Here is a 26,291-nt window from a genome sequence, read left to right on the forward strand (position 1 = left end):
CAGTGTTGGTGGAAGTTCCCCCTGGTCAACAAGTCATGGGCCTTCTGCCCCCGTTACATTTCAGTCAACGCCTGAATCTAGTTCAAATGTAAGCCTACACCACTAGAAGACACACATCCTATATCGATCCCATACCCTCACCTGCGTTGTTTTGTGACTTATTTTGCTGCAATATTTTGTCACAATGTCAGCATTGAAGTTTACTTTAAAAAAAAAAGAGTAAACTTTCCTCATCTATTTCAATAGATGAAAGTTAAAATAACTTTTTCTTATGCAACAATTGATGCAACAGGTCCCCTCCATGCAATAGATCAACACAACGCACTGCCCGGTGCCCAGCAACATGTGACTGCGACCCGACTCGCAGAGTGAGGAAGGGGCGGGCTTTAAAAAGTTTCAGGAAGCCCGTGAGAAGCGGACTGCAGCAGCTGTGACGCTTCAGAAAGTGACTTTTGTTGTTAAAAGAGATGGAAAGTGGGGCCTACGGGGCCTCGTTGGCCGGAGGTGCCTTCGACCTGGTGAACTTTGTGAAGCAGCCCCAGACCATAACGCGGTTCCTGAGCTGGGTGAGTGTCTGGAGCTAGGCGGCTAGCCGATGTTAGCCGCCGTCATGCCTGCTGTAAGAGCGCCAGCCGCGCTGCACCTTCACATCCTGGATGTCAAGACGTGAAGGCCGACCTGCCGACATTCTGTGGAGCGTACTCACAAAGATATGTGATATGAGATGATGACCACTGTATAAACTCCGGAAGCGAGGACGCCTCAGAGAATGACATTGCGTTGGGATTGTTGTAGATTATTTCCATCCCTCTCGACTATGTAGTTAATTCCGTAACGATTGTAGTTTTATTATTCAGATAGAATACGCCTGGTGTTTGCTTTACAAACCCAGACCAATGTCCTCCGAGCTCCAAGCTCCTGGCTGGCAGTTGTGGTGGCTGACGTGTTTGCACATGTTGACGCGCTGTCAGCCTCCTCTCATAGGAGACAGTCTCCTAACAAGAGTGTCTCCTAACATTATCCGGCCGTGTGGAGCGACAGTCTCTTTGAGCATTCTACCATATGAAAGGAAAACATGAATGTAAACATAAGAAGAACCGAGTTACTCTTCGATTGGACTTGTAGCCATACTTGAAAGGCCTTCACCTGAGAGTAACTGCAGGGTCACCTGGTCGTGTGATCAGCACATGACCTGCTGTACGTTTCTTTAAACCCAATGCCCTTTTATCACCATCACTCTTCTTAACATATACAATCCCTTTTACAGATTTTCGCCATTGTGGTTTTTGCAACCATCACAGGCGAAGGCTACATTAATTCAGCTAAAGAACCAGAGGCAAGCTGCATGTTCAACAAGAACGACAGCGCCTGCAGTTACGGGGTCACCATCGGCGTTCTGGCCTTCATCGCCTGTATGGTCTTCTTCGCATTGGATGCGTACCAACCTCAGATCAGCAACGCCAAAGAGAGGAAGTACATCGTCACCGGGGATCTGGCCTTCTCAGGTACGAAGTGTGTGGCTTGTCCTCAGTCTGGGTCACAAAAGTCCTTTTAGGAAGTGGAACTAACTATGTTTTACCATCTTATGGCTACATGAAAGCTTCATTGTAGCTTTAAAACTATAGTGTTCAGTTATTTTTGTGTGTGTTTAGTGTGAACTTCCTCAATATTTCAGGTAGGCCTAATAAGCACATAGTTCAGAAAACACACACACACACACACACACTGTTGAATCGTTAAGTGGTTTTGAAAATGCATCCCATAATGGTTGCATCGCACGTCGATGTGTTGGTTCAGGAGCATGGACGTTCCTGTGGTTCGTGTGCTTCTGCCTGCTGGCTCACCAGTGGGCGCTCACTGTCGACCGGTCCGGGGTGGCTGCGGACGCCGCTCAGGCCGTGGTCGCCTTCTCCTTCTTCTCCATCGCTTCATGGGTGAGTTTATTGACCCGCTGAAGACTGCATTTGACTAGCAAACCACGCTGTCGATAGCAGTCCGTTTGGGGCTGTGGCCATCCTCCCACGTGGAGGGGGGGTGATGTGGACCTAGTGTCGCGCTACACACACACGCACGCACGCACGCACGCACGCACGCACGCACGCACGCACGCACGCACGCACGCACGCACGCACGCACGCACGCACGCACTCGCTGTTACCAAATGGACTCGCGTGGCACCTAGGTCCCGCCCACGGTGAATGGACTGGTTGTCAAAGAGCTGAGACGCCAGTCAGACGTGAGATCTGGGACTCAAAGCATTAACATGAAGGAGAAGTCTGACGAGATGGAACGTCATTCCCTCCGTTATTGTCATACTTAACTCTCCACATCTGGTGCACGCCCACTGACAACTGAGCTGTACACTACATTATACACACCATTCCTCCCAGTCTTAAAGCTGTTCACCTCATTAGACACATCATTCCTCTTAAGAGGACTGTAAGCTGTACACTACATTATACAAATATATCAGTCATAAGATACACATGCGTACTTTGACGTGCGCACCATTTTCATAAGCAATCCAGACACGCGCAGTAAAAGCTCTAAGACTTGAGTCTTGACTTGACCTCTAGCTCCATGATTTCACCCTGGTCCAACAGATGTCCGTTGAGCCCCCCGGCTCCGTGCCACTATATCTCCCGGTACCATATCATACCGTATCCCTACGTCTGTTCTGATGATGTCCTTCTGCCCCTTCAGGCTGCGCTGGCGTTCTTTGCGTACAGAAGATTCAGTCAAGGTGTGGACGCCTTTGAGCAGGAGTACAGAGATCCAGCCCCCGTGGATAACGCATACCCCCCCACCTACCCGCCGTACCCCAACAGTGGTCCCGAGGGGTACCAGCAGTCCCCCTTCAGCAGCACCCAGGAGCAGCCTGGGGAGTACCAGCCCCCCGCGTACTGAGGGCCGCGGCCGCCACCTCCAATGCACGTCCTTCTTTCTCCTTCCTGTTTGTTTTTTAATAAAGAAGTGGCCACAGTTTATCTGCTATCGAGAGTTTTGCACTCCATACGGATGCTTCGATGCTGATATCTTTCTTGCAAAAAGTAATGTTTTGCATTTGTTAAAGATATCAAAGGATGTTCTTTTGTTTTTTGGGGGGATTTTATTTGGTGTAGATGGGTATTATTTGAATTATACATTCATGTTTCAACAATTGGCATGCACCTGTATCGGGACATTCCCTACAAAACTAAATAAGTATTGAATACCATTCTCCAAAAAGGCCGTTATGATTAGTGTCACCTTGTGAGATTTGAACGGGACTGCTGTTAAACTTATCCTCTATTTTGGGTTGTAGCTATTGCAAGGGAAATTGCTGAATAATGGAAAATTACTTATTTGTCATAACTGGCTTATATAGAATGATATATAGTCATTCTCTTGGCCCAAATCCCTGTTATTTATTAGTCGACACTTGGATTTTACAATTTTAAATATACATAGCAATGTTATTAACCACTCGTTTGAGGGCCTTTCGGCACTGATTAATATGTTATTTTTTTCAATACCATTAATAGTATATGTACTAACATTGTGTTTCAACAAGATGCCAAAGCACATCTGTATATAAGGTTGTATTTTATTTTCAATCCAAGGTGGTTGTACATTTATCTTGTATGCCTGCACGCATTAATTCAAAATGATGTGTTTTCTTAAAATGTATAGTCGAAGGAAATGCATAGTTGATAAAAAAAAACGGCTTGCTGTGTTTAACAGCTACATTGAAGCAGATTTGGTGTTGCTATACTTTGCTTGGTTTACTATATTACTCTCTTTCTGACATCAGTTAGGATTCCGTTCCCATGTATCCATTGTTTTTGTTAAAGGACTTTTGAATCATTTTCCTCCAAGTGCCTTCCACGATGTGCTGTGTTTCACACAAAGTTTGCCAAATAAAACGACACATTTTGAAGCGATGTCTTCTGACTACTTCTACAGCAGGAACCGGACACAGGTGTGTTCCTTTGTCAATATTTGAGCATTGGTTCTATTGATACGTGTAGGAAGGGAGCTGTTAAGCAGATAAGTGAAGTGAATGCTTGTTCTATGATTCACCTGACACAAATTAGCACTTTTTTGGTAGGCCTACTGCTTCAGAAACCCTCTGACCTCTGCCTTTGAGCAAACCCCCAGGTCCTAGTGAGGGCAGAGTGCAGTGACTTATCTGTAGGGCACTGTTTACTGAAATGTTCATTAGTTAAACATCTCCAACATAGTTTGATGTTCCCCTTTTTCTACCTTACTAAAGGCTTTTATTAGGCCTTATATCTGTAATGTGCTTTAAAGACAATTAACCTGTTCACATATAATCAATAATAGGGTAAAGTTACCCCCTGTTCCTATAATTTTAACATGATTGGATTATATGGTATATATTACCAACGTTTTCAAATCACATCAAACCAAACCAACTCTGAAAGGAGCTGCGAACTCCCTTTTTGTTTTTGACCTGGTAATATGTACTGAGGTCCACATAGACATACTAATATATGGCATTTTGTACCTGATAGTTAATTAATACCGTCATTCAGAGAAAACGGGAGCACAATAATGATTTTTGCCATTCTCTGCCAACCGTTTATTTAAAATATCCACTCTGCTCCGTTCTCTCTTCTTTTTCGAGGCCCTTCGACGTCACGACCAGGGGACCGGTGGTCGGCGTGTGTGGTGTGTATGCATGTGTGTGCGTGTGCGCGTGTGCATGTTTAGCGTCATACTCGCAAATAAAGCCTACTCCCACTCTGCGTCGGTTCGAACCCCGGGATCAACGGGTTGAGGTGGGCCGTTACCATGGTGACGAAACGCCCCCTCCAGCTTGGAGCTCTCTGACCAAACCGCGTTGTTTTTATATCTCAGTGTTAGAATTCAAGCTGAAAGTATTGACATTTTTATCATTTCTGTTTGTTAACAGTCGCTAAATGATACCATATTTTATCATCATAGGTTCAAATCCCTGGTTCAAACAATAAAGGGTTCAAAACAGGTCTAAGTTGAGTTGTTCAATTTACGGGGACGATTTGAACGCACCATGCAAATAAGCCCCGCCCATTTCCCCCCTAAACGAGAAGCTAACACCACCGAACTGCTTTATAACATCTACGTGACAGAACAGGGTCCGAATTCATCCCATAAACCATCACAACGAGCACATGATAGAAGAGCATGGGGTCGTAACCCCGGTACCGTGTGATCACAGCAGGGGAGCGGGGCTCCAGCGTCATGGCTGCACACAGGAAGTGATCAACGTGAACCTCTCAAGATAGTTCAGGACGGAGAAGGAGAGGCGACATGCCATCTCAGAGGCCACTAACGTCGGACGAGGAGCTGCACATCTGACATTTCCTGTAAGTGTCTTTTCTGTTGTCTGCGGTGGTCCGGTTTGAGAGAGCAGGGTGGTTCTGGTCGCCGTCGGCGTTTTGATCCGTGATGTCATGACACTAACCTGATCCATAACTTCCTCGGTCCCCGTGGACAGTAAGGGACGGTCCAGGTGAGGCTGGTTTGGATGATACAGACTGGGGGCGTGATTGATCGGGGGTGGGTGACTGACTGGCTACGCGGGGCAGAGAGGATAAGTCAACCGTAGGGGTTTCCCGTGTGAGGACAATCCCTTCCTGTCGTACCCTGGCCTGTTGGCTTCAGCATGTGACAGTAGTGTCACATACAGTGTCTGGACTGTAGTGCGTTGGGTTGAGGGCTCTGAACCGTGGCGCTGTGACAACTATCAGGCCATTCCAGCCCTACAGCACTGACGGGTTATTTATGTTCCTGGCCAGCTGGCTGCCTACATCTGGTTTCTCCTGACCCCTTCCGTTTGAAGACGGTCTTTCCGAATGACAAGGAGCGCCGGTGGATTCATGGCGCTCTAAGGGATAGAATAAACAGAGACCAATAAGTTAATTGACCTGATGGACTCTTTTAGAATCACTTTACAATTCTTAGTAATTTGATCAAAGCTGCGTTTGATTTATGTATGTGTGCATGTGTGTGTGTTTGTGCGTGTGTCTTTTAATTGGTTAATTGGTTATTTTCAAAATCGTATACTCTTACGCTCGTGTGTGTGTTCCTGAACCGGGGGTACCTGTAGATCCACTACAGGTGGAGGCGGGGCCTCCATCCAGCACATGGGAGGTGACAGAGCAGCTCACCTATGTACCGTCCTGGCACAAACCCCAGGCTGCTGGATGGACGCCCCCGAGGTCACATGCCCCATGAACCGGCCTGTGATTGGGTCGTAGGTACGAGAGGTGTCTGACCTGCTGGGCCACGCGCTCCCTCTCGCGGTGGCCCGCTCTCAGACAGCTGCTCCACAGAACCGTAACGAGTGACTCTGATCTGTTTGCACTGCCGCTGTAGGAGACTGTTGCCAGGCAACACATCAACATGTTCCTGCACGCTCGCTCGCCACTCGGTGTAGCTCTACACGCGACTGCAGGCCAGCTACTACGTACCCTATACGTTTATCTGTACGTTGCCATTTATTGGGCCGCTCGTCGAATCAGCGCCTGCTGCAGGTCGCTCTGGCGGCCTGTGTGATCCCGATGAGTGCACTGCCTTCCATCGGCAGAGTAACTAACAGTTATTAGAAACACCTGTTAAGTGGAGTGATACGTGTGACGTTGCAGCACTCCTGTAATGCCTCTTGTCCAATCAAATGATTTGGTCATCAGAGCTAACTGTTGAATATGATTCATTATTTATATAGATATATAGCTGGCAGGTTCACAGCCTTGCATTGTACAACAATAGATGCTGTGTTGCTCCATTGCTGAGGGACTAGAACATATACAGGCTTTAGGTTGTTCTATCTGGACGGCCCCTGCTGGGTGGGGGGGATGCCCGTTTGGACCGGCTCATTATCCTCCGGTCTGAAGTCCAATCCTATGTAATATCCCTAAGTCACGGTTTGGTGACCAGTAAACTCGGCAGCAGGACAGAGTTGTCTCCGCTCCTTCGTGCCGTGCATGTAGTCATCTCCTACGAAGACACTGCTGCTGTGACTGGGATGACCGGCGCTCAGCGGGCCGGCAGGAAGAGACGGAAGGGTAGGCCCGATCAAGCCCCTCCTCACCTTGGAGTCTCTTTAAATGTCTCTTAGCCTCTTATTAAGTTTCCTTTCACGAGTTGGTCTGTTGCCACATAGTGTTTTTAGATCCAATTATTAAACGTCTGAGGAAATGGGGAAGCAGTCCACCAAACCCGTGGGCCGGCTGTAGGTGGTGTGTGAGTGTGTGTGTGTGTGTGTGTGTGTGTGTGTGTGTGTGTGTGTGTGTGTGTGTGTGTGTGTGTGTGTGTGTGTGTGTGTGTGTGTGTGTGTGTGTGTGTGTGTGTGTGTGTGTGTGATTGAGCGCAGTGGGCCATGTTGTTCCCATAATGAGCGTCTGTTTTGCCAGGGGCCTGTTATGAAAGGGCCTTTTAGCAGAGGCCAGTTCCCTGCACCCGTCTGTTCTCTCTTCAGGAAAACCCTCCACCAGAGGTACTCCTGCCAAGCCTTGGTTTGGTAGTCTAGGCCTCATGAGGTAACTCTGGCCCCCTTTCTGTGCTATAGCACAGGGCCAAACTTAATACTGTAATGTCTTTGAATGGTACTGCTTAGTCGTGGAATGAAGATATCGACTTATTGCGAGAGCTATAAAGTTGATAAAACTCGTAGAGGGGATCAAATCAGAGGTTTAAAACGTCAATGAGACTAGCTTTAGTCAAATACCACACCTTAATGATCCATATGTAGCACTGTAATGACTCTGTTAGACTGTTTACAACGGTGTTGTAAAGTGTATCATGATATTTATCGATATTGTGTTAGGTTCCCCATGAATATACATATGATACATTTTTCTATATTGTCCAGCCCTACTGTAAAATTATATCTAATACATTAATAATTAAGTCGTCATCACAAATGACCTGTGAATTGAAACTTATGGTACTACAAGTAACCTTTGGTTGTCAGCCTTCAATGACCAAGCCAGGGGTTTTGCACCTGTCAATGTTTCACATGGCCAGATAAGACTCTGTTTGTATTTCCTGCTTTACCTGCCGCCACTCCCATCACCTTTCTCTGTATGCTAAACAAAGCACTCCTCAAGTTCCACGTTGACACTAACGCTGTGGGGACCAAACCTCTGAAACGTTCCTGTCTAGAAGTGAGGCTCAGCTTAGTAATAGAGACGATAGAGACATAGAGACAACCTAGTAAAGAGTTGTTGGAACATTATTCGACCCAAGGTAGATCTGCCATGTCGAAGGTATGTTAAACCTAAGGAAGTCCGTTTTTTTTTCTTTTTCTTACATTCCATTGCTTATGTATTTCTCTTAGGAATTGTAATTAGGTGTTCACAGTGTAGCTGTGTATACCTATTGTTATTTTTATGCTTACATTAGACATGCCAGCAGGATGTAAGGTGGTCCAGCATGGGATCGGTTAAGGTAATTAACATTTTTATAGAAGAACAGCTTGACAAAGGATATGTTGAAATGAGCATTTGTATATGTGAGTGAAGGCAAAGTGAATCTCACATTGTCTACAAAACATTTTGGGATACGAGTATAATAATAATAATAATACATTTAATTTAGAGGCGCCTTTCAAGACACCCAAGGTCACCTAAAGTATGCCACATTTAGCCTGTTAACGCCTTGATTACATTCGGGGTTTGCTTGTGCTTAATGCCAACACGCAGCGACGTGTGACGTACGGATCAATAACGTCTCCCACGCCCTCCCCCCTGCTGCAGGGCCTCCCACGTCCCCCATGTCTGCTTCCACAGCCTTCTCCCTACTAGTTCAGGATGAGCCCATGAACCCCCTCCGCATCTCTGTCGGAGGCCTCCCCATGTTGGCGTCCATGGCCAACCCCACCGACCCCCGCTTCCGCCTCAAGTGGCGTCCCATCGTGACGGCGGCGGCGGCACTGGCCGTGCTGCTCCTGGTCTTCCTGCAGCTCAGCCCCTCGCGCGCGGGCGGCGCCCGGAGCCGGGCCGCGACCCCGGACCCCGAGGGGCGCTACAACGACACCTACCCGCTCAGCGCGCCCCAGAGGACCGCCCACGGCACGCGCTACCGCATCGCCGTCATCGCCGACCTGGACACGGCCTCCCGCAGCGCCGGCAAGGAGCTGACGTGGTTCAGCTACCTGCTGCGCGGCCACCTGTCGGTGTCCCAGAGCGGGGACAAGGTGGAGGTGGAGTGGGACGCGGAGCCGGTGGTGCTGGAGAGCCACCTGGCGGAGAAGGGGCGGGGCATGGAGCTGTCGGAGCTGGTGGCGTTCAACGGGAAGCTGTACAGTGTGGACGACCGCACGGGGATCGTCTACCACATCGACGGCAACAAGGCCGTGCCCTGGGTCATCCTGCCGGACGGCGACGGCAGCGTGGCCAAAGGTCGGTGTTCCCGGGGGCGTCCCGGGATGTTGTGGATCACGAGCGTCACTGTGGAACCGCCTAGTAGGAAGCGTTGGTCAGGATCGACTGCCTTGATCTTACTGTGTAGAAATGCATGCTACGTTTTGGGGGGTTTCCCCTCCTCAGAGGCGTTATAAAAGAAAACAACTTTATTAATAATTAGGAAATCTGCATGCAAGTGCCCTTTGATGGTGACTGGTGTCGTCGTTCCCCTGGTAGGTTTTAAGGCGGAGTGGCTGGCCGTGAAGGAGGAGCGTCTGTACGTCGGCGGTCTGGGCAAAGAGTGGACCACCACGGCGGGGGAGTTTGTCAACCACAACCCGGAGTGGGTGAAGGTGGTGGGCTACAGAGGGGACGTCCGCCATGAAAACTGGGTCCCCAAGTACGAGTTCCTGAGGGCAGCGGCCGGCATCAGCCCCCCCGGTGAGTCCCGTTGAACGCCCAGAGCTTCTACCGCCTCAGGCCCCTAAGTCTCTGACAGCAGCTGTTCACTGTGTCAGCGCCGGGTGTTCGTACCTGACTCCATGTCCCCCCCCCCCCAGGCTATCTCATCCACGAGTCGGCGGCGTGGAGCGACACCCTGCAGCGCTGGTTCTTCCTGCCGCGCCGGGCCAGCTCGGAGCGCTACGAGGAGGCGGCCGACGAGCGCCGCGCCACCAACCTGGTGCTCAGCTGCTCGCCCGGGTTCGAGCGCGTGGTGGTCAGCCGCGCCGGCCCCCTCAGCCCCACCCACGGCTTCTCCTCCTTCAAGTTCGTCCCCGACACCGACGACCAGCTCGTCCTGGCCCTCAAGTCGGAGGAGGTTGGGGGAACGGTCGCCACCTACATCCTGGCGTTCACGCTGGACGGACGCATCCTCCTTCCCGAGACCAGGATCGGAGCAGTGAAGTACGAAGGCCTGGAGTTCATCTGAGGGGCGGCAGAGCCCCTGGTGAGCGGGGACCGCGGGGTCGTTGGTTCGGGAGGCTCTTGGTTCTTTACTCGGTTCAGCGTTAAAGGCTCCCGCTCCCAACGGTCCTAACACGAACCTTAGCGTGAGAGTGAGAGCGGTGTTGAGAACGGGCTTGAAGAGGTCACAAGAACAAGTGCCCAAACGACCCCTTCTCCGTGGCCAAACGGGGAACCTCCAAGTGCGGTCGCCTTTTTTCTATTTTTTTTTTAGAATGAATGTATGAATATTTCCTTGTAAAGAATGTGATGCTAGTTGTGTTGAGAATAAAAGCTGTTTTAACATGCCCCTCTTGTATAAGCACACAGGGCTGATCATTGTAGAACAAGGAAAACAAACACTGATGGCTCTCCCGTCTTCAGATACATTGTTTAAATAAATTAAAATACTTTCATTTTCAACAACTCTGTTGCACAATTTGCCTATAGTCAAATTCACCCGTAGGCTAAAACGTTTCTCAGAGCAACAAACATAGCCGGGATCACCATGCTGATCCACGGGACCCTGCTGTCTGCCTTCGGGATGTTGCTTCTCCATGTTTCTCCTCTCAGATCCGTGAACTCGAGCCTTTTCAGTAAGTCTGACTACAATTCCGATACTTATAATGCAAATAGTATAATGCAAAAATCAGTAGTTTCTTCTTTAAATATTTGTTTTGTTTCCTTGTTGGTACGGAGGTAACCAGGAGGGGTGGGGGTATTTGCTGTCTCAAATAGAAGCTTGTTATCTTTTTACATCAGAAAGCAAGATATGGTCGCGCCAGAGGAGGGGGCTATACGGTTGGCGGGCTCGAAGACACGCTCCCAGGGCCGGGTGGAGGTCTACCTTCACGGGGAATGGGGAACCGTCACAATGCCTGGGAGCTTATGGAGCCTTATCTGCCGCCGCTGGAGGGACGTTTGGCGAAGGTAGGCTGTTCTGTTCTGATATTGTTCCTCCACTAAGGGGGAATGGCACAGAAGCAGTCGTAGCAGTAATAGAGCCAACAGTGATCGCCCCTGTTCGAACGGCTCTGGTTAGCGCAGTAAATTTCCCATTTGCTTATTCAGAAAATCGAAACAGAGTTTTAAGCCTGGAACTAAGCCAATTATCCCACAAATTATTACCATTTTATCATAAATAAATAGATTCGGAGCAAACAACTATGTAGAAAACTATAGAAAGGGTAAATGTAAAAAACTACAATATTTGGGGAACGAAGGAAGTTCAAGGAACCTCTACCGTAGGCGCGCTTCTTTCACCTTTAATTTTTGTCATTATAGTGTTTATATTGTTAATAAAATAAGTTTTTTATATATATATATATATATATATACACACACACATATATATATATATATACACACACACATATATATATATATATATATATATATATATATATAATATATATATATATATATATATACATACATATACATACATATATACACATTGTGTGTGTGTGTGTGTGTGTGTGTGTGTATATAATATAAACTTTCTAAGATATTCTACTTTTAAAATACTATTTCATGGAAGTTAATCTGTGCCATCAGATTTTGAAAATAAAAAGCCATTCAATTCTAAGCACTGAAAATGTATGCATTGAATTAACGATTTTCTTTTCTCTGAATTTAACTTTGACAATTTTCAATAAATCAATTTCACATTTATTTTTCAATGTTAAACAATTCTCAATCAAATATTTAACCATTAGAAATTCAACCTAAATACTTTCAACGTCCCCAAAGTCAGCTGCAAATTCAATGTAGGAAATTCACCGTTAACATCGGGGGACCCAAGGAAGAGTGAAAAAAAAGAAAGAAAAAAGCGTGACACTCGGTGGCGCTGTTGACCAAAATTTCTGCAACATGCATGAGTTTGAAGCGTAGAGACAGGCATAGTCGTTCACTTGGGGAAACATGCACGAGCTTAAAATGTAACGTTTGTATCGTCATCGATCACTTGGATTGGGGGTTCTTGTTTTGTGACACCGGGTGCACGTTAATTGGCTGGAGCATTACGGTTGATATGCCTCTTTGGTGGCATAACAAGAGCAACGAGCGCGCAGAGCCAACACTATTCCGCACCGAGTGACATGATACAGATATTTGGATAACAAATTAAAAGCAGGTTGCTGTCGGGCGCTTCTTCCCGAGGCACGGCCTGCTTCCACTGGAACTACAAGCTAAGCTGCTGCCGCTTCAGTTGCCCGATAGCCTACTGTCGGCTCTGCGCTCTCATGTGCCAGTGGGCAGCGGGCTTCAGATCGCCCCAGCATCACACCAAACGTATAGGCAAAGGGACCTCGGATCACCCCAAATTGGTGCCCTAATAAATTGGGCTCCTTAGCCCATTAAAATTACCCTTACGCTGCATTTAAATCCAGCCACGTCATTGCAATCCCACCCACACTTCACATACAGGCATTAGTCCATCGTTTATTTCATACTGCAGTAAAAAAAACATGCATAAAAGATAAGACATTTCTTTATGTCTTAATCTATGTGGTTTTATTAAAGGTCCCATGACATGAACATCTCACTATGAGGTTTTCTAACATAAATATGAGTTCCCCTAGCCTGCCTATGGTCCCCCAGTGGCTAAAACTTGCGTTTGGTGTGCGCGCGGTTCAGTCGACTTCAGGTTGATGTGAAAGTGGAAGAACCAGAGACGTCGCAGAACCCGACAAAGTCGTTTGTGATTCATAATATCGTCTGGAGGCGCACACAGCTTTTTGCCGTGATAATATGTATTATATGATATAGATATCTATGTATTATATGATATTATTTAGATATAGAGCTCCAGGACTGTAACGCAAGTGTTGTTCACTTCCTTGTTATTTGGATATCCGTTCTGCTTTTGGCGTTATGGCGCATAACACGTCGGACTCTCGTCTCTGGTATTTCTACGAGACTCGTAGTGGGGGTTATCTCAGCCAAGGTTGAGAATGAATTGGGGGGAAGGAACTTTGGCTTTGACTCCCTCAAGAACATGAACCACGACATGGAGGCGAAAGGGATTGTTGGCGGCGAATGTCTCCCGCTTGAGCCCCGCTGAGGGACCGCCGCCGGAGGTAAGCTGCCCTGAGCGCTCAGGGCCACAACCCCACCCTCCTCCTTGACCCGCCTCGCTCCTCCTCCCGCTCTACCGGTTTCCACCGAGCTTGTTTTCTCTGGCATCAAGGCCTTACCATTAAGTTGAATCATATCAAAAGAAAGAAAATAATCATAACAACCTACTGCTATCCCCGACCGCATGCCCATCAAAGGTGGTTCTACTGGTTTCCACCCAGTGTGGTTGCTAGGACAAAGAGCGTGGTTGGTAAGACACAGACTTAGGCCTTGACATTCCAAAAAAAAAAAACTTACTTCCTGTACTTCCCCTTTGAGTTAATGATCACCAGTAAACGGCTTCAAGGGGAGAGAGCATCCCGGTAGATCCTACATCAGGCCTATTCAACTAGCGGCCCGCGGGCCGAATACGGCCCTTCCTATTTATTTTATGGCCCGCAAGAGGTTGCCTGCAGACCTAAAAAAAAAAAAAAAAAAAAAAAAAAAAATTGGAAAATTGTTGCCTGCAAATCAGGTTTGCGTGTGTAATATATATGACCAGCCAATAAACGCAAAGTATGCTACGGCAACAGGATTACACCCGCTCTGTCTACATCTGCCATTGCCTCAATCAAGCTCACTTTGCATTTTATGCTTGCGGACCACGGAGAAACTCACTTTAGCAAGGCTAACAAAAGCTCCAAGATGTCTCTTTCCAAGCCAAAAAACGTAAGGTTGATGTTGAAAAACGCCAATTCAAAACGATTTGGACTGACAAATATTTATTTACTTTGCCATCCGCCACAAGTAGTAAACCGGTGTGTTTAGTGTGCAACAAAGCCATTTCCATGATGAAGGAATACAAGGTGAAGAGGCACTACAACTCAAATCACGGCTTGTTTGCTGCCAGTTTTCTCATATGAAAAAACAAGGGTACGTTGCTCCATGACCAGTGAGAAGCTGCATGAGTGTCTCAGGATTGGCCTTACAACGTATGAACTAGGGATGGGCGTGAGGTATCGATTACTTGATCGATTCATTGACATTATAAGTTTTGTATGTGTGGCCCATGAACCACCAGCGGTTTTCCTTTTTGGCCCACTTGTTAAGGAGGTTGAATAGCCCTGTCCTACATGAAGCACCCTTCTACCCCCACACAGAAAGTTCTGGAAAGTTTGAATTATGTCACCGACACAGAGGCTCAAATGTCGGTGTCAACCACTCTACTTCATCCTAGACACAAACCAGAGTGGGCTCAATATTCAAAATACCGGAATTGTCCTCCACTGACATCTGTACTAGTTACCCCACATTAGCTAAACACACTAATGCTGCGTTCCAGTATTCTCTGCGAACCGACTCGGATCTCGGATCTGACGCCGCGCCCACACTTCAAGCGTTTTATTATTTCGCTCGGTCGTTGGAGGAAAACATGGACGCCACCCGGAAAGCTGTTGTCGCGGTAGCATTGGCAGAGGACCAGGCGATCCAATATAAGTAGGCTATAGGCCATAGTCAAGTCAAGTCAAGTTTATTTATATAGCACATTTAAAACAACAGTAGTTGACCAAAGTGCTGTACACAAATACAATATATTTGTGTACATAGGCAGAGATACGGACGCAGTAAGGTATTGCAGTAATACGAGTGATTGAAATTACCATTTAAACCACCAAAGTGGTCAAAGCACAATGAAAACAGTTCATACTTCAAGTCACACCGGGCGCAGCCATCTTGAATTCTGTCGGAATTTCGCTCGGTCACCTCTGAGTTCAACCGAGATGGCGAGATCGCCGTCCGAGGAAAAGGGGCGTGTTTGTGCGTGTCGCTAGGCAACGTCCTCGGACCTCCGAGACGGATGGATATTAAAACGCACCATAAACACTAACTTACGACAGGCTAAGTTGGGAACCGATCTCTCTTATCTGATTAACTGTCTGTTATGGAGCCAATTTTCCAATATGCTTCTGCACAGCGAGTCAACTTTCGTATAGTTGTTCAGGAAACCCAAACCCGATGCTAAACCTTAAAACTTACTTCAATATGGTGCTTTCGCCAATCGCAGCAGTCAGTCTCTCGTATGACTCGTGAGCTGTGGGAAATATTCTCTCTCACCCGTCGATTTGAAAAAGGCACCGCAGGTAGCGAATGAAATTTTAGGGTGGCACCCGGGGTGGCCAATCAGATTTCAGGAGTGTCCAGTGCCACCCCGGCCACCCCTTTGGCTCCGCCATTGGGCATCAGCCCCCCCGGTGAGTCCCGTTGAACGCCCACAGAGCTTCTACCGCCTCAGGCCCCTAAGTCTCTGACAGCAGCTGTTCAGTGTGTCAGCGCCGGGTTTTGGTACCTGACTCCATGTCGTCGTCCCCCCCCCTCACCTTTGCGGTGAGAGTGGGAGCGGTGTTGAGGACGGGCTTGAAGAGGTCACAAGAACAAGTGCCCAAATGACCCCTTCTCCGCGGCCAAACAGGGAACCTCCAAGTGCGGTCGCCTTTTTTATATATTTTTTTAATATATATATATATATATATATATATATATATATATTTCCTTGTAAAGAATGTGATGCTAGTTGTTTTGAGAATAAAAGCTGTTTTAACATGCCCCTCTTGTATAAGCACACAGGATTGAACAAGGAAAACCAACACTGAATTCTTTCCCGCCTCCGGAACCTTGTTTAAATAAAGATGATATGCTTAGTTACAGCAAGGCAATTTTACATTTACATTTACATTTAGGGCATTTAGCAGACGCTTTTATCCAAAGCGACTTACAATAAGTACATTTGTCATAAGAAGTGCATCAATATATCGCTGTCGGTACAGAAAGGATGTTCATAGAACCAAGTGCAAGTAGGCTTACCACAATCGCTAGGTCAATCAATTCACCAAGTTGTGAAACCAGAACAATGCCATATAGGCCTACATACGCCTAAGCCTGTTTGTTGGGCTTTCAAAGGAGCAGTCAGTCTCTGGCTGATAAGGAAACGCAACACAAGAACAACTATCAGTAGGTAGGCGAATGTTCGTTTTGTGAAAGCTATTTTACATTTTCTGAATCAAGAATGTTATTAGATATGAATTAAAATATATGCAATTCTTGATGTCTGCATTTTATTAATACATTAAAATACTTTCATTTTCAACAACTCGGTTTCACAATTTGCCTATGTGTCACTATGGTCACTATGGTCAAATTCACCTGTAGGGTAAAACGTTTCTCAGAGCAACAAACATAGCCGGGATCACCATGCTGATCCACGGGACCCTGCTGTCTGCCTTCGGGATGTTGCTTCTCCATGTTTCTCCTCTCAGATCCGTGAACTCGAGCCTTTACAGTAAGTCTGACTACAATTCCGATACTTATAATGCAAATAGTATAATGCAAAAATCTGTAGTTTCTTCTTTAACTATTTGTTTTGTTTCCTTGTTGGTACGGAGGTAACCAGGAGGGGTGGGGGTATTTGCTGTCTCTCAAACACGAACTCGTTATCTTTGTGAATCAGAAAGCAAGATCAGGTCGCCAGAGGAGGGGGCTATACGGTTGGCGGGCTCGAAGACACGCTCCCAGGGCCGGGTGGAGGTCTACCTTCACGGGGAATGGGGAACCGTGTGTCACAATGCCTGGGACCTGCCCGACGCGCAGGTGGTGTGTCGTCAGCTGCACTTCAAAGGAGCCGTATCTGCCGCCGCTGGAGGGACGTTTGGCGAAGGTAGGCTGTTCTGTTCTGATATTGTTCTTCCACTAAGGGGGAATGGCACAGAAGCAGTAATAGAGCCAACAGTGATCGCTTCTGTTTGAACGGCTCTGGTTCAGGCAGTAGACCTACATTTCCATTTGCCTATTTTCAGAAAATCGAAACAGTTTTAAGCCTGGCACGACAATTATCCCCTCAAATTATTACCATTTTATCATAAATAGATTCAGAGAAAAAAACCATGTAGAAAAAGGAAGAAACGGTAAAGGTACAGTACTGTACATTATTTTGGGAACGAAGGAAGTTCAAGGAACTATGCGGACCTCTACCGTAGCCGCGCCTCTTTCACCTTTAAAGTGCGTATTGGAAGTTAATGTTTTTAAAAATATTTATACATAACATTCTCTGAAAATTGCCCTTTGAAATTAAAATGCAGGATTTTATCAGTTTAAAAAAGTATATCGGCAAAAAATCCAGTTTTAAAGTGAAAACCGTTGTTTTTTTTATGTGATACGTCAAACGCGTCATATTACGTAGGAATTGGTAGACGCGGTCGCTGTTGCTGCCTCAGCTCTATGCGTAGTTGTGAGTAGTTACCGCGGTGAGCGGTCTTGTATTCCCCCCCCCCCCTGTGGTTTTGGGTTTTTTCTAATCGACGAGATGAGGTTTTGTATCTGTGGGGGTTGTTCCAACTCCGACCTCCTGTCCGACCATCTCCGATTTCACAGTTTCCCCGATCGGAGAAAGGATGGAGCAGGCTTTCGAGCCTGGGTGCATTTTGTACAGGTGAAGAGAAAGGACTTTTTTTTCCGCCTCTGTCACCAAATACACGTTCATTTGCGCGGCTCCTCTGCTGCCTCTGCGTGTGTTTGTTTTGCATTGTCATGAGTGGACCCAGTCTGAGCTGATAACCTGTAATAACCCCGCTGCCTCACACCTCCGACAGCCTGCAGACGAGTGGGCGTGTCCGTGTAGAACGTCTCCCTCTCTCAACACAACCATCATGGGATCTTGTGATTGATCGCAAGCTAGTGCTGTGCAAACACACACGCCTCCACGCAACCTAATGCCGCATTTCCACTGCAGGGTGCGGAACGGATCGGATCGCAAAGGTGCGGTAGGGAGGGGGCGGTATAGCCCAGCTCAGTTCCGAGGTCGCGTTTCCACTGCCGACAGTACCCTTTGTGGTAGGCCGGATGTCGATCGCCGCGGCAGCTACGTAAACATCGTAAAAAACGTCTTCCTCCCCAAGAATGCAGACGAACGTCTCCACCTCCTTGTTCGCCCAAGCAAGCGTTTTACGCGACAAGTTAATTGTAAAGAATAATACCTCGAGGCTACTGTTCGTTTGTTTTTATCCCCGCATCACCCGGAAGTGACGATTCTGTCGACCAATCAACGGAGGGGGGGTGTAGCTAGAATTTCACGGGACCCTTTCAGGCGTCTCGTCTCGTTTGCGGTACCCCAACGGAGGAGTCCCGAGAATGGGGCCGGAACGGGTACGGCAAAGTCCGGGTCACGCCCACTTTTGGCGGTGGAAACGCGACCCGACCCGCACCTTTGCGATCCGATCCGTTCCGCACCCTGCAATGGAAACGCGCCATTATTACAGGCTGCTGGGCCGGACGCCTGGAAGTCAAACGGCTGCACTCACTGGAGATGGGCTGGAGACATATGGTCTTGGGGGGGTCTAGATCCAGGGGAGACATGCAGGCCTGGGGGGGTCTAGACCAACATGCAGGTCTGGGGGTCCAGACCCAGGGTAGACATGCAGGTCTGGGGCTCTGTGTTCAGTTTGGCTCAGAATGTTAGTTTGCGTTGCCTACCCGGTTTAGTTATCGTACATGAAATCCCCTGACACCAACGTGTTTACACACAGGAAACAACGTGTCCCAAGAAGACACAACATGTTCAGCGCAAACCCTCACGTTAGTTGTACTCACTCGTTCTCCAGTAGGGTCATACACACGACCTCTTTGACGCCAGGGTTGTTGGCCTTTTCACTGGAGCAGCGCTGAAGGTCCCAGGTGGCCAGGCGCACCGCGGCCCGGCCGTCCCGCGGGCCAGGGGCCGGTGCCACGCGGGGCCGCAGGGACACCATCTGCGTGGGTCCTCCCGGCGGGAGGTCGAGGTCGTCGCTCCGGAGGCTGAACGAGGTTGGGCTCGGATGGGACCGACCCGTGTAGGTCAGCCCGCCGTTGGTATTGGTGGACTGAGTTCTTGAGCGCTCCACAAACACCTGGAAACGGATCTTGTCCAGTATGGAGCAGTTTATGTGATCGACCCGAACCAGGTCCTCGATGCTCTTGAACGGACCGTGTTGGGTCCGATAGGCGACAATGTTCCGGGCGATTTTCTCCGTGATGCCGCGGATGCTCATGAGCTGCGGCGGGGTGGCGGTGTTGATGTTCATGCCGCTGCAGGAGGACATATGCTCCGGGTCTCTCCGCAGGGAGGACGGGGAGTGCTGCGACGAACTGGTCCTACTCGACACGCAGATCTCCACTTTAATAATCTCCAGTTTGGTGGCGCCTATCCCACTCACCAGCGCTAGGTCCTCCACCTTCTTGAAGCCCCCGATGCAGTCCCGGTGTGTCGAGATCTGTTTCCCCGTCGAGATGTGTTTCCCCTAGTCCCAGATAATGACTGTCAGGATGCGTTCCCCCTGTTCTAAATGGTCAAATAGATGTGTTTCCCCTAGTCCCAGATAATGACTGTCAGGATGCGTTCCCCCTGTTCTAAATGGTCAAATTGAATGATATCAGCCTGAAAATCACAGCACTTATCTGTTGTGGGGAAATAAGTCAGCAGTATGAATTTGAAAGATGTGTGAGCCTCCTTTCCTATGGAACAGAGGGGGAACAGTATCTGACAGTAATATTCGAAGCTGTCAGGATGCGTTCCCCCTGTTCTAAATGGTCAAATTGAATGATATCAGCCTGAAAATCACAGCACTTATCTGTTGTGGGGAAATAAGTCAGCAGTATGAATTTGAAAGATGTGTGAGCCTCCTTTCCTATGGAACAGAGGGCCTTTTCGGGTAATTTCGGACGGGGGCGGGGACTTGGGGAAACACATCTCGACGGGGAAACAGATCTCGACACAACACCGGTACTCCACGATGCTCCGCGCCACGGGGCGGTTGACCCCGGGCAGGGTCATGAGCTCTTCCTCCGTGGCCGTGTTGATGTTCAGCCGCTCCTGGTTCACCATAATTCTCCTGACACCACAACTCTATCTCCCTCCTATTGCCATGGTGTCTCCCCCTTTTAGGTGGTTGCTGTTCTCCCTCACGGCTAGCTGGCTCAAAATTGTACGGAAGTGGTCCGAAACTGTTATCCATTGTTGTTATGTTGCCTATGTAGTCTAATGCCGCTTTTCCACTGCATGGTACCAGCTCGACACGACTCGACACGACTCGACTCAGCTCGCATTTTTTGTGTTTCCACCGCGGTACCATGGTATCTGGTACCTGAAGTGGCTGCTTTTTCTAGTACCTACTCGCTCTAGGTTCCAAGCGAGCTGAGCCGATGCTAAAAGGTGACGTCGGCAGACGGCCGGCGACTGATTGGCCAGAGAGTGTGACGAAGTCACGAGAGCGACATGGCAACCATGCTGGTAACATCCATAGCAGCGCCGCAGCCAACATGTTCCACTTCTCCAACTTCTTCAACATGCCAGCTAATAATAGTAATGCGATCGATGTCCTCCATTGTTGTTATGTGGGTTCTGTCCATGTGTGGGTTGCGTATGTGTTGTTTGCGTCGCGTACACAAATACGTCACGGCCCTTTCGCGCAGCCGACCCTGCCCACGTCCAGGAGGTACTATTTGCGGTGGAAAAGCACCCGTGCTGCTACCGTGTCGAGTCGTGTCGTGTCGAGTCGTGTCGAGTCGAGCTACATGTGCGGTGGAAAAGCGGCATATGATGATTAGAACGTCCGTCTACCAATTCCTACGTCACGCTCGAAAACGAGCGTTTGAGATGCGGAAGTAAAAATGAGGAATGCGGACGTCGTTGAGGCATGCCGCACGCGGACGTAATTGAGCCCCACGCTGCCAACATTAACTTTACCATGAGTTTTTGCAAGGTATATTTGGGTTATAGGGATATTGTAAGACATATTTATTATATAAAAAGTAAATAGTTAGGCCTCATTTCTCTGATATAAAGGAAATTACAAAAATAAGCCAACGGCAATAATTAAATGACGTACCCAGGACGCGAAATCAGGTCGCTCGTATTGCAGGGCAGATGCTAAACCACTCAGCCAACTGCTGGTTCACAAATTTGATGGAATACATGGTTTTTGATGTCTCAGCCACACCCACAGTGTCTATTGTCTATGCTAGGGTACTATCTATTCATTCAAAAATAATGTAACAATTTGCATTTGATAGTAGCAAATGATATATTGCAATAGTCTGAGCAGTGTGTCCACTCAGTTTTATATCCTTCTATATTTTTATATCCCTTTATTTATTTATTTTTAAATTATATTAATAAAATAAAAAATATATAAACTTTGATTTATAATTTTTTTAATGTCTCGCAATCGACCCGCACTACTCTCGCGGTCGACCAGTCGATCGCGGTCGACGTATTGGCCACCTCTGTCTGTCTGTCTGTCTGTCTGTCTGTCTGTCTGTCTGTCTGTCTGTCTGTCTGTCTGTCTGTCTGTCTGTCTGTCTGTCTGTCTGTCTGTCTGTCTGTCTGTCTGTCTGTCTGTCTGTCTGTCTGTCTGTCTGTCTGTCTGTCTGTCTGTCTGTCTGTCTGTCTGTCTGTCTGTCTGTCTGTCTGTCTGTCTGTCTGTCTGTCTGTCTGTCTGTACCTATAGATATCAATCTTATTCACTTCAGAATGTCCCCTTGCGACCTCTGCTGACAAAGAAAGAGCATTGCATCCTTGGAAAAAAAACAATTACATAGGAACACATAAAACATGCTCTATAATAGCTTTCCCGGTCTGAAAAAAAAATGTATGAACACAGGGTGGTTCAACAGACATATTTAGGAAAAGTCAAGAAAGTAAGGATTTGGAACGTGATCGAGTGCAAAGATATATTTTATTTTAACTCACAGGGGTCATTTGACCCCATCGACGGCTGTTCTAGCCTTAAAAGGCTGCGCCTATACTCATAGAATCTAGAGTTACAATACGTAACTATCGTTTCAGCCATTTACTGTACAATTCAGAATTGAATGAGAGGAGGGCTGAGGAGGGCTGTCAATCAAATATCGCGCTTCAGAAACGGCCAATCATAGGAAAGCCCGCCCTGCCATGGTTCCCTCCCCCATAGAGTGGCGAAGTCACGCCCCTTCCGGTAGGGCTCATGGGACCTATGAGATCGAAAAATATGAATGGGTGTCAATGGAGAGAAAATAATTATTTTCTGGTCCCGGTCTTTATATGCCCTGGATTACACATATGTTGTTTGTGGATTTAAAGGATAATTTTTCATGCAAAGAGTTCGACCGTTTATTGTGCAATTGTTCAGATAAAGGCTGTAGAGAAAACACAACGAGAAAGACTACACGGCTCGTATGTGACGTCACGCTACCTGCGACTGGCGTGGAGAAGACCGACAATCTTCCCATCGGCATAACTGAAACTCTGCACGTGCCCCGACTTATAATGGTTTTCACCTCTTTCGATGCTTTTATCCTCCCCTTGGAAAAAGCGGTGAAGTGGGGCAGAGAGATCGCCATCTCTGTGCCGAGTTCCAAGGGCGGGTGTGGTGACGTATATCATATGCGTCGAGAGCAGCGAAGAGCTGTAGTTCACAAAGCGGCCTCACATAAAACCTAAAATTATCAAACTTCTTCACGAACATTTTTAGTTTTCTTTGCATGAAAAATTATCATTTAAATCCACAAACAACATATGTGTAATCCAGGGCATATAAAGACTGGGACCAGAAAATAATTATTTTCTCTCCATTGACACCCATTCATATTTTTCGATCTCATAGGTCCCATGAGCCCTACCGGAAGGGGCGTGACTTCGCCACTCTATAGTGCCAAAACTAAATTCGCGCGCGAGAGCAGAACATCATTCGCGAGAGGCTTTTTTTTTGCGCGCGCAGAGGTCATTTGCGCGCGCGCAGAGGTCATTTGCGCGCTCGCAGTTGATATCTACGCGTGTGGAATAATATAATACGCCCAAATGCATCTTTTATCACATTAGTGAATTATGGCACTAATGTGTCGCCATAAACAGGTCCCAAAAACAGATAGTAGCCGGAACGTAGATTGAAGTGCTTTTCTCGCACAGATATCGATAGCAACAATGTCGTTGTGATTTTTGTCGATGCGGTGCCTAAACTGTCCTCAACATACTACACACGTAATGTAGTGAAATTGTGTTGATGAATCCGATTGCGGGGAAGTCAAAAAGGCAACGGTTCACTTTAACCCGCTGTCATGACGGACCCACGGAAACGTATCCGTCCAACTCATTAAGAAGTTCCTTCGCCTTTTTGTTTCACATCCTGGCGGTGTCTCATTTTCAGGGATTTATTTCCGTTACATTTACCTGGCACTTGGCCCGTTTTCGTAGCCTGGTTCTACCAGACTCTCGTAGGCCTACTTCACTTCATTTCATTTCATTTGTACAGAGGGGAAATTCAAATTGAGCGGAAGTACTTAGGCGGGCGGAGCCAGGCTACCGTTTTCGGAGGATGAAGGAGCACAACGAAAGAGACTCTTATTTTTCTTCTATTCAACACAAATCATTGTTATGATTCTTATTCTCCTGTTTACCGAAAACCGATGGGGGAATCATATTTTAGGTAGAAACTGTCCATGCGACTACATCTTGCCATTGAAAATTAACAATTTCTAATTCTCTAGGAACCGGACAGATTTGGCTTGACCAGACGAAGTGTGTTGGCACAGAGAACTCTCTTTCCAACTGTTCCTACAATGGATGGGGATTAATGGATTGCTCACACAAGGACGATGCTGGAGTCATTTGTGTAGCAGGTAGATATCGGAATTATTCAACCATTAGGGCAGTACTATAGCCTACTGTTTATTTCTTACTTAAAGGGAAAACATAACTATTCTTTAGGCCAGTGGTTCTCAAACTTATCTGGCACAATACATTTTTGGGGGAAAAATAAATAAAATGAACATAAATGTAGGTGCGTTCTATTTGGCAGTGTAAGCATGAACATTAAAAAAGTAATAATTCAAATAATGGCAATGTAGGGAGAAACATGGGCTGATGGCAGTTTCTCCCCACTAGAGAAGCACAACTCGAGGGGAGGGTCAGAGTATTTAGAATTGAATCCCATTCAAATATATTCTTCCTGATACGGCATTCTGGTGTTTTTGGCTGTGCTTTCTTTTTCCGAGATTCTGCTTTCTCCATGATTTCAGATACATTTCAACCATTTGTCCATCATCACGATTTTCTATTGCATACATTAAATGTTTCCAATCTTTCTCCACACTTTAGGCACTAGTGCGACAGAGACCTTTGTGGACCATATTCTTGAACTGTCTGAGGATCTTGGGCAACTCTTTGACAGCGAGGAGGGCTGCGACTTCCTGATCCACGGATACACTTACACTGGCGAGAACAGAGACGATGGGCTTTGGGAGATGGTGGACACAACAGTGTGCGCACACAGGATGATTCTCTCACGTTTCCCTGGCTTCAATGCCCCGACGGACGTAGACCAAATATCAATTCATCTCACCCAGACGTGCCTTCCTCATCTACCCAGTTTGATCAGGTATAGGCCTTACAGCACCCCATGATTCTGATGACCGTAATGACTCTGTGTGGTCTCCCATCCCCCAGGCAACCATTGTGGAATCTGCCCTGTGTACTATTAGGTACGTGTACACGCGGAAGCTGGAAGTATCCAGGACTACCGCCGAGTGTATCCACCAGTTGGCTTCGCGCTTTGGAATGAGGAGGTTGATGGAGGACGCCGGGCGCCTCTTCACCAAGCTTCTCCCTGAGGACCGCTCCTTCCTCACCCAGGTCTCCTTCTACGAGTACTCGGTGGGAGCGGGCGACCGGGTGCTGCAGGAGAACTGTCTCCAGTACATGGCGTGGAACTTCCAGAAGCTCAGCACCTCCAAGGCCTGGAGCTCTGTGCCAGCAGAACTGCTGCAGGCCCTTCTGTCCCGCTCTGACCTGGTGGTGCCGGGCGAGACCTTCGTCCTGGCAGCGCTGGAGGACTGGGTCTCCCGGGTGAACCGGACGACCAGTGAGGAGCAGCAGGCCGCCTTGTTGGCCCGCGTGCGCTTCCCTATGATCCCCTCCAAGGAGCTCATCAAGCTACGGTACACCTCCGCCCTCTACTCCGCCCATCCAACTCTGTATCAGGAGAAAGTCCTGAAAGGGTTCCAGGCTCACTCGCTGCCCTTCGGCACTCTGAAGAACAGCTCCAACTTCCAGGCAGACGACCGGGATTACCAGCCCAGGATTTACACCGCCCCCCCGTGGAGCGTTGCTTATGACCAGAGCGTAGGAACCATTGGGCGTCCGATCGACAACCCGTACGACCGGTTTGGTAGGGGTTCACATCGAGGCAAAAACACCCAGTATTACAAGAAGCCCAGTCTGCGGACCACTGAACATCACAGCACACCTGTCCACACCAGCGCTCTCTTCAATGACAGAAAGGTTGACTGGCAGCTGAACCTCTTCAACGAGCAAAGCGACTGCTCCAGCCGTGGTTTGCTTTGTGATTCACTGCCTGCGGCCAGAATGAGAATGTCCACGCCCAAGTACCAGGACCAGGACCAGGGCAGCATCCGCTACAGCAACCGGCTGCTGCTTAGCTGCCGAGGAAGATTCATCTTCCACATCGTGGACTTCAAGGATGATTTTGCTTATGTGCCTGCTGGTGCGAATGTAACATACCCCTGCCCCAATGAAGGGTATATCTACCACTTTGTGGTGAGGCCCGAATACATCTGAGATGACTGCCCCTCGTGGCGTTGGAGATGTTGGTGGTTGGGGGTGGTGGTAGAGATGGTGGTGGATGTATGTAGAATCCCGAGGAGATTTAACCAGGGAAAGGCTGGTCTGAAATAGGCCAAACAGCCATTTTGGAGGTGGGTTCTGAGTGGGCCAGACTGAATGCTATACTGGGGGTGAGGGGTGTATGACATAACACAGAATAGATTACAAATTCATTGTTTTTGAATAAACTTGTCACTGTACCGCTGGTAGTTTGT

The 26,291-nt window shown here is 47.8% G+C and overlaps 3 protein-coding genes across 9 annotated transcripts; all 3 read left to right on the top strand.

The window, feature by feature from the left end:
* Positions 1–366: 366 nt before the first annotated feature.
* LOC132470436 (synaptogyrin-2-like) lies at positions 367–3,919 on the top strand. Its single transcript, XM_060069070.1, has 4 exons — positions 367–566; positions 1,268–1,505; positions 1,798–1,934; positions 2,704–3,919. The coding sequence occupies exons 1-4, from the start codon at positions 468–470 to the stop codon at positions 2,905–2,907; spliced, it is 678 nt and encodes a 225-aa protein (XP_059925053.1). The 5' UTR covers positions 367–467; the 3' UTR covers positions 2,908–3,919.
* Positions 3,920–5,044: 1,125 nt separating this feature from the next.
* cant1a (calcium activated nucleotidase 1a) lies at positions 5,045–10,646 on the top strand. 5 transcript variants are annotated; one of them, XM_060068768.1, is made up of 4 exons: positions 5,045–5,351; positions 8,745–9,389; positions 9,630–9,833; positions 9,953–10,646. In XM_060068768.1, exons 2-4 carry the CDS (start codon positions 8,762–8,764, stop codon positions 10,321–10,323), a joined length of 1,203 nt encoding a protein of 400 aa, XP_059924751.1. In that variant the 5' UTR covers positions 5,045–5,351; positions 8,745–8,761; the 3' UTR covers positions 10,324–10,646. The 5 variants fall into 5 exon arrangements, with proteins under 5 accessions (XP_059924751.1, XP_059924771.1, XP_059924743.1 ...); XM_060068788.1 differs by having other exon boundaries at positions 8,793–9,389; XM_060068760.1 differs by lacking the exon at positions 5,045–5,351 and adding an exon at positions 6,673–7,052 and having other exon boundaries at positions 8,793–9,389.
* A 92-nt stretch (positions 10,647–10,738) lies between these two features.
* LOC132470163 (galectin-3-binding protein B-like) lies at positions 10,739–26,276 on the top strand. 3 transcript variants are annotated; one of them, XM_060068509.1, is made up of 6 exons: positions 16,287–16,407; positions 16,602–16,731; positions 16,900–17,106; positions 23,943–24,074; positions 24,553–24,832; positions 24,936–26,276. In XM_060068509.1, the coding sequence occupies exons 2-6, from the start codon at positions 16,644–16,646 to the stop codon at positions 26,029–26,031; spliced, it is 1,803 nt and encodes a 600-aa protein (XP_059924492.1). In that variant the 5' UTR covers positions 16,287–16,407; positions 16,602–16,643; the 3' UTR covers positions 26,032–26,276. The 3 variants fall into 3 exon arrangements, with proteins under 3 accessions (XP_059924484.1, XP_059924492.1, XP_059924501.1); XM_060068518.1 differs by having other exon boundaries at positions 16,385–16,403; XM_060068501.1 differs by lacking the exons at positions 16,287–16,407; positions 16,602–16,731 and adding an exon at positions 10,739–10,933.
* Positions 26,277–26,291: the final 15 nt, after the last annotated feature.

The sequence above is a fragment of the Gadus macrocephalus genome, chromosome 2 (genome assembly GCF_031168955.1).
Source record: "Gadus macrocephalus chromosome 2, ASM3116895v1".
Classification (NCBI taxonomy): Eukaryota; Metazoa; Chordata; class Actinopteri; order Gadiformes; family Gadidae; genus Gadus; species Gadus macrocephalus.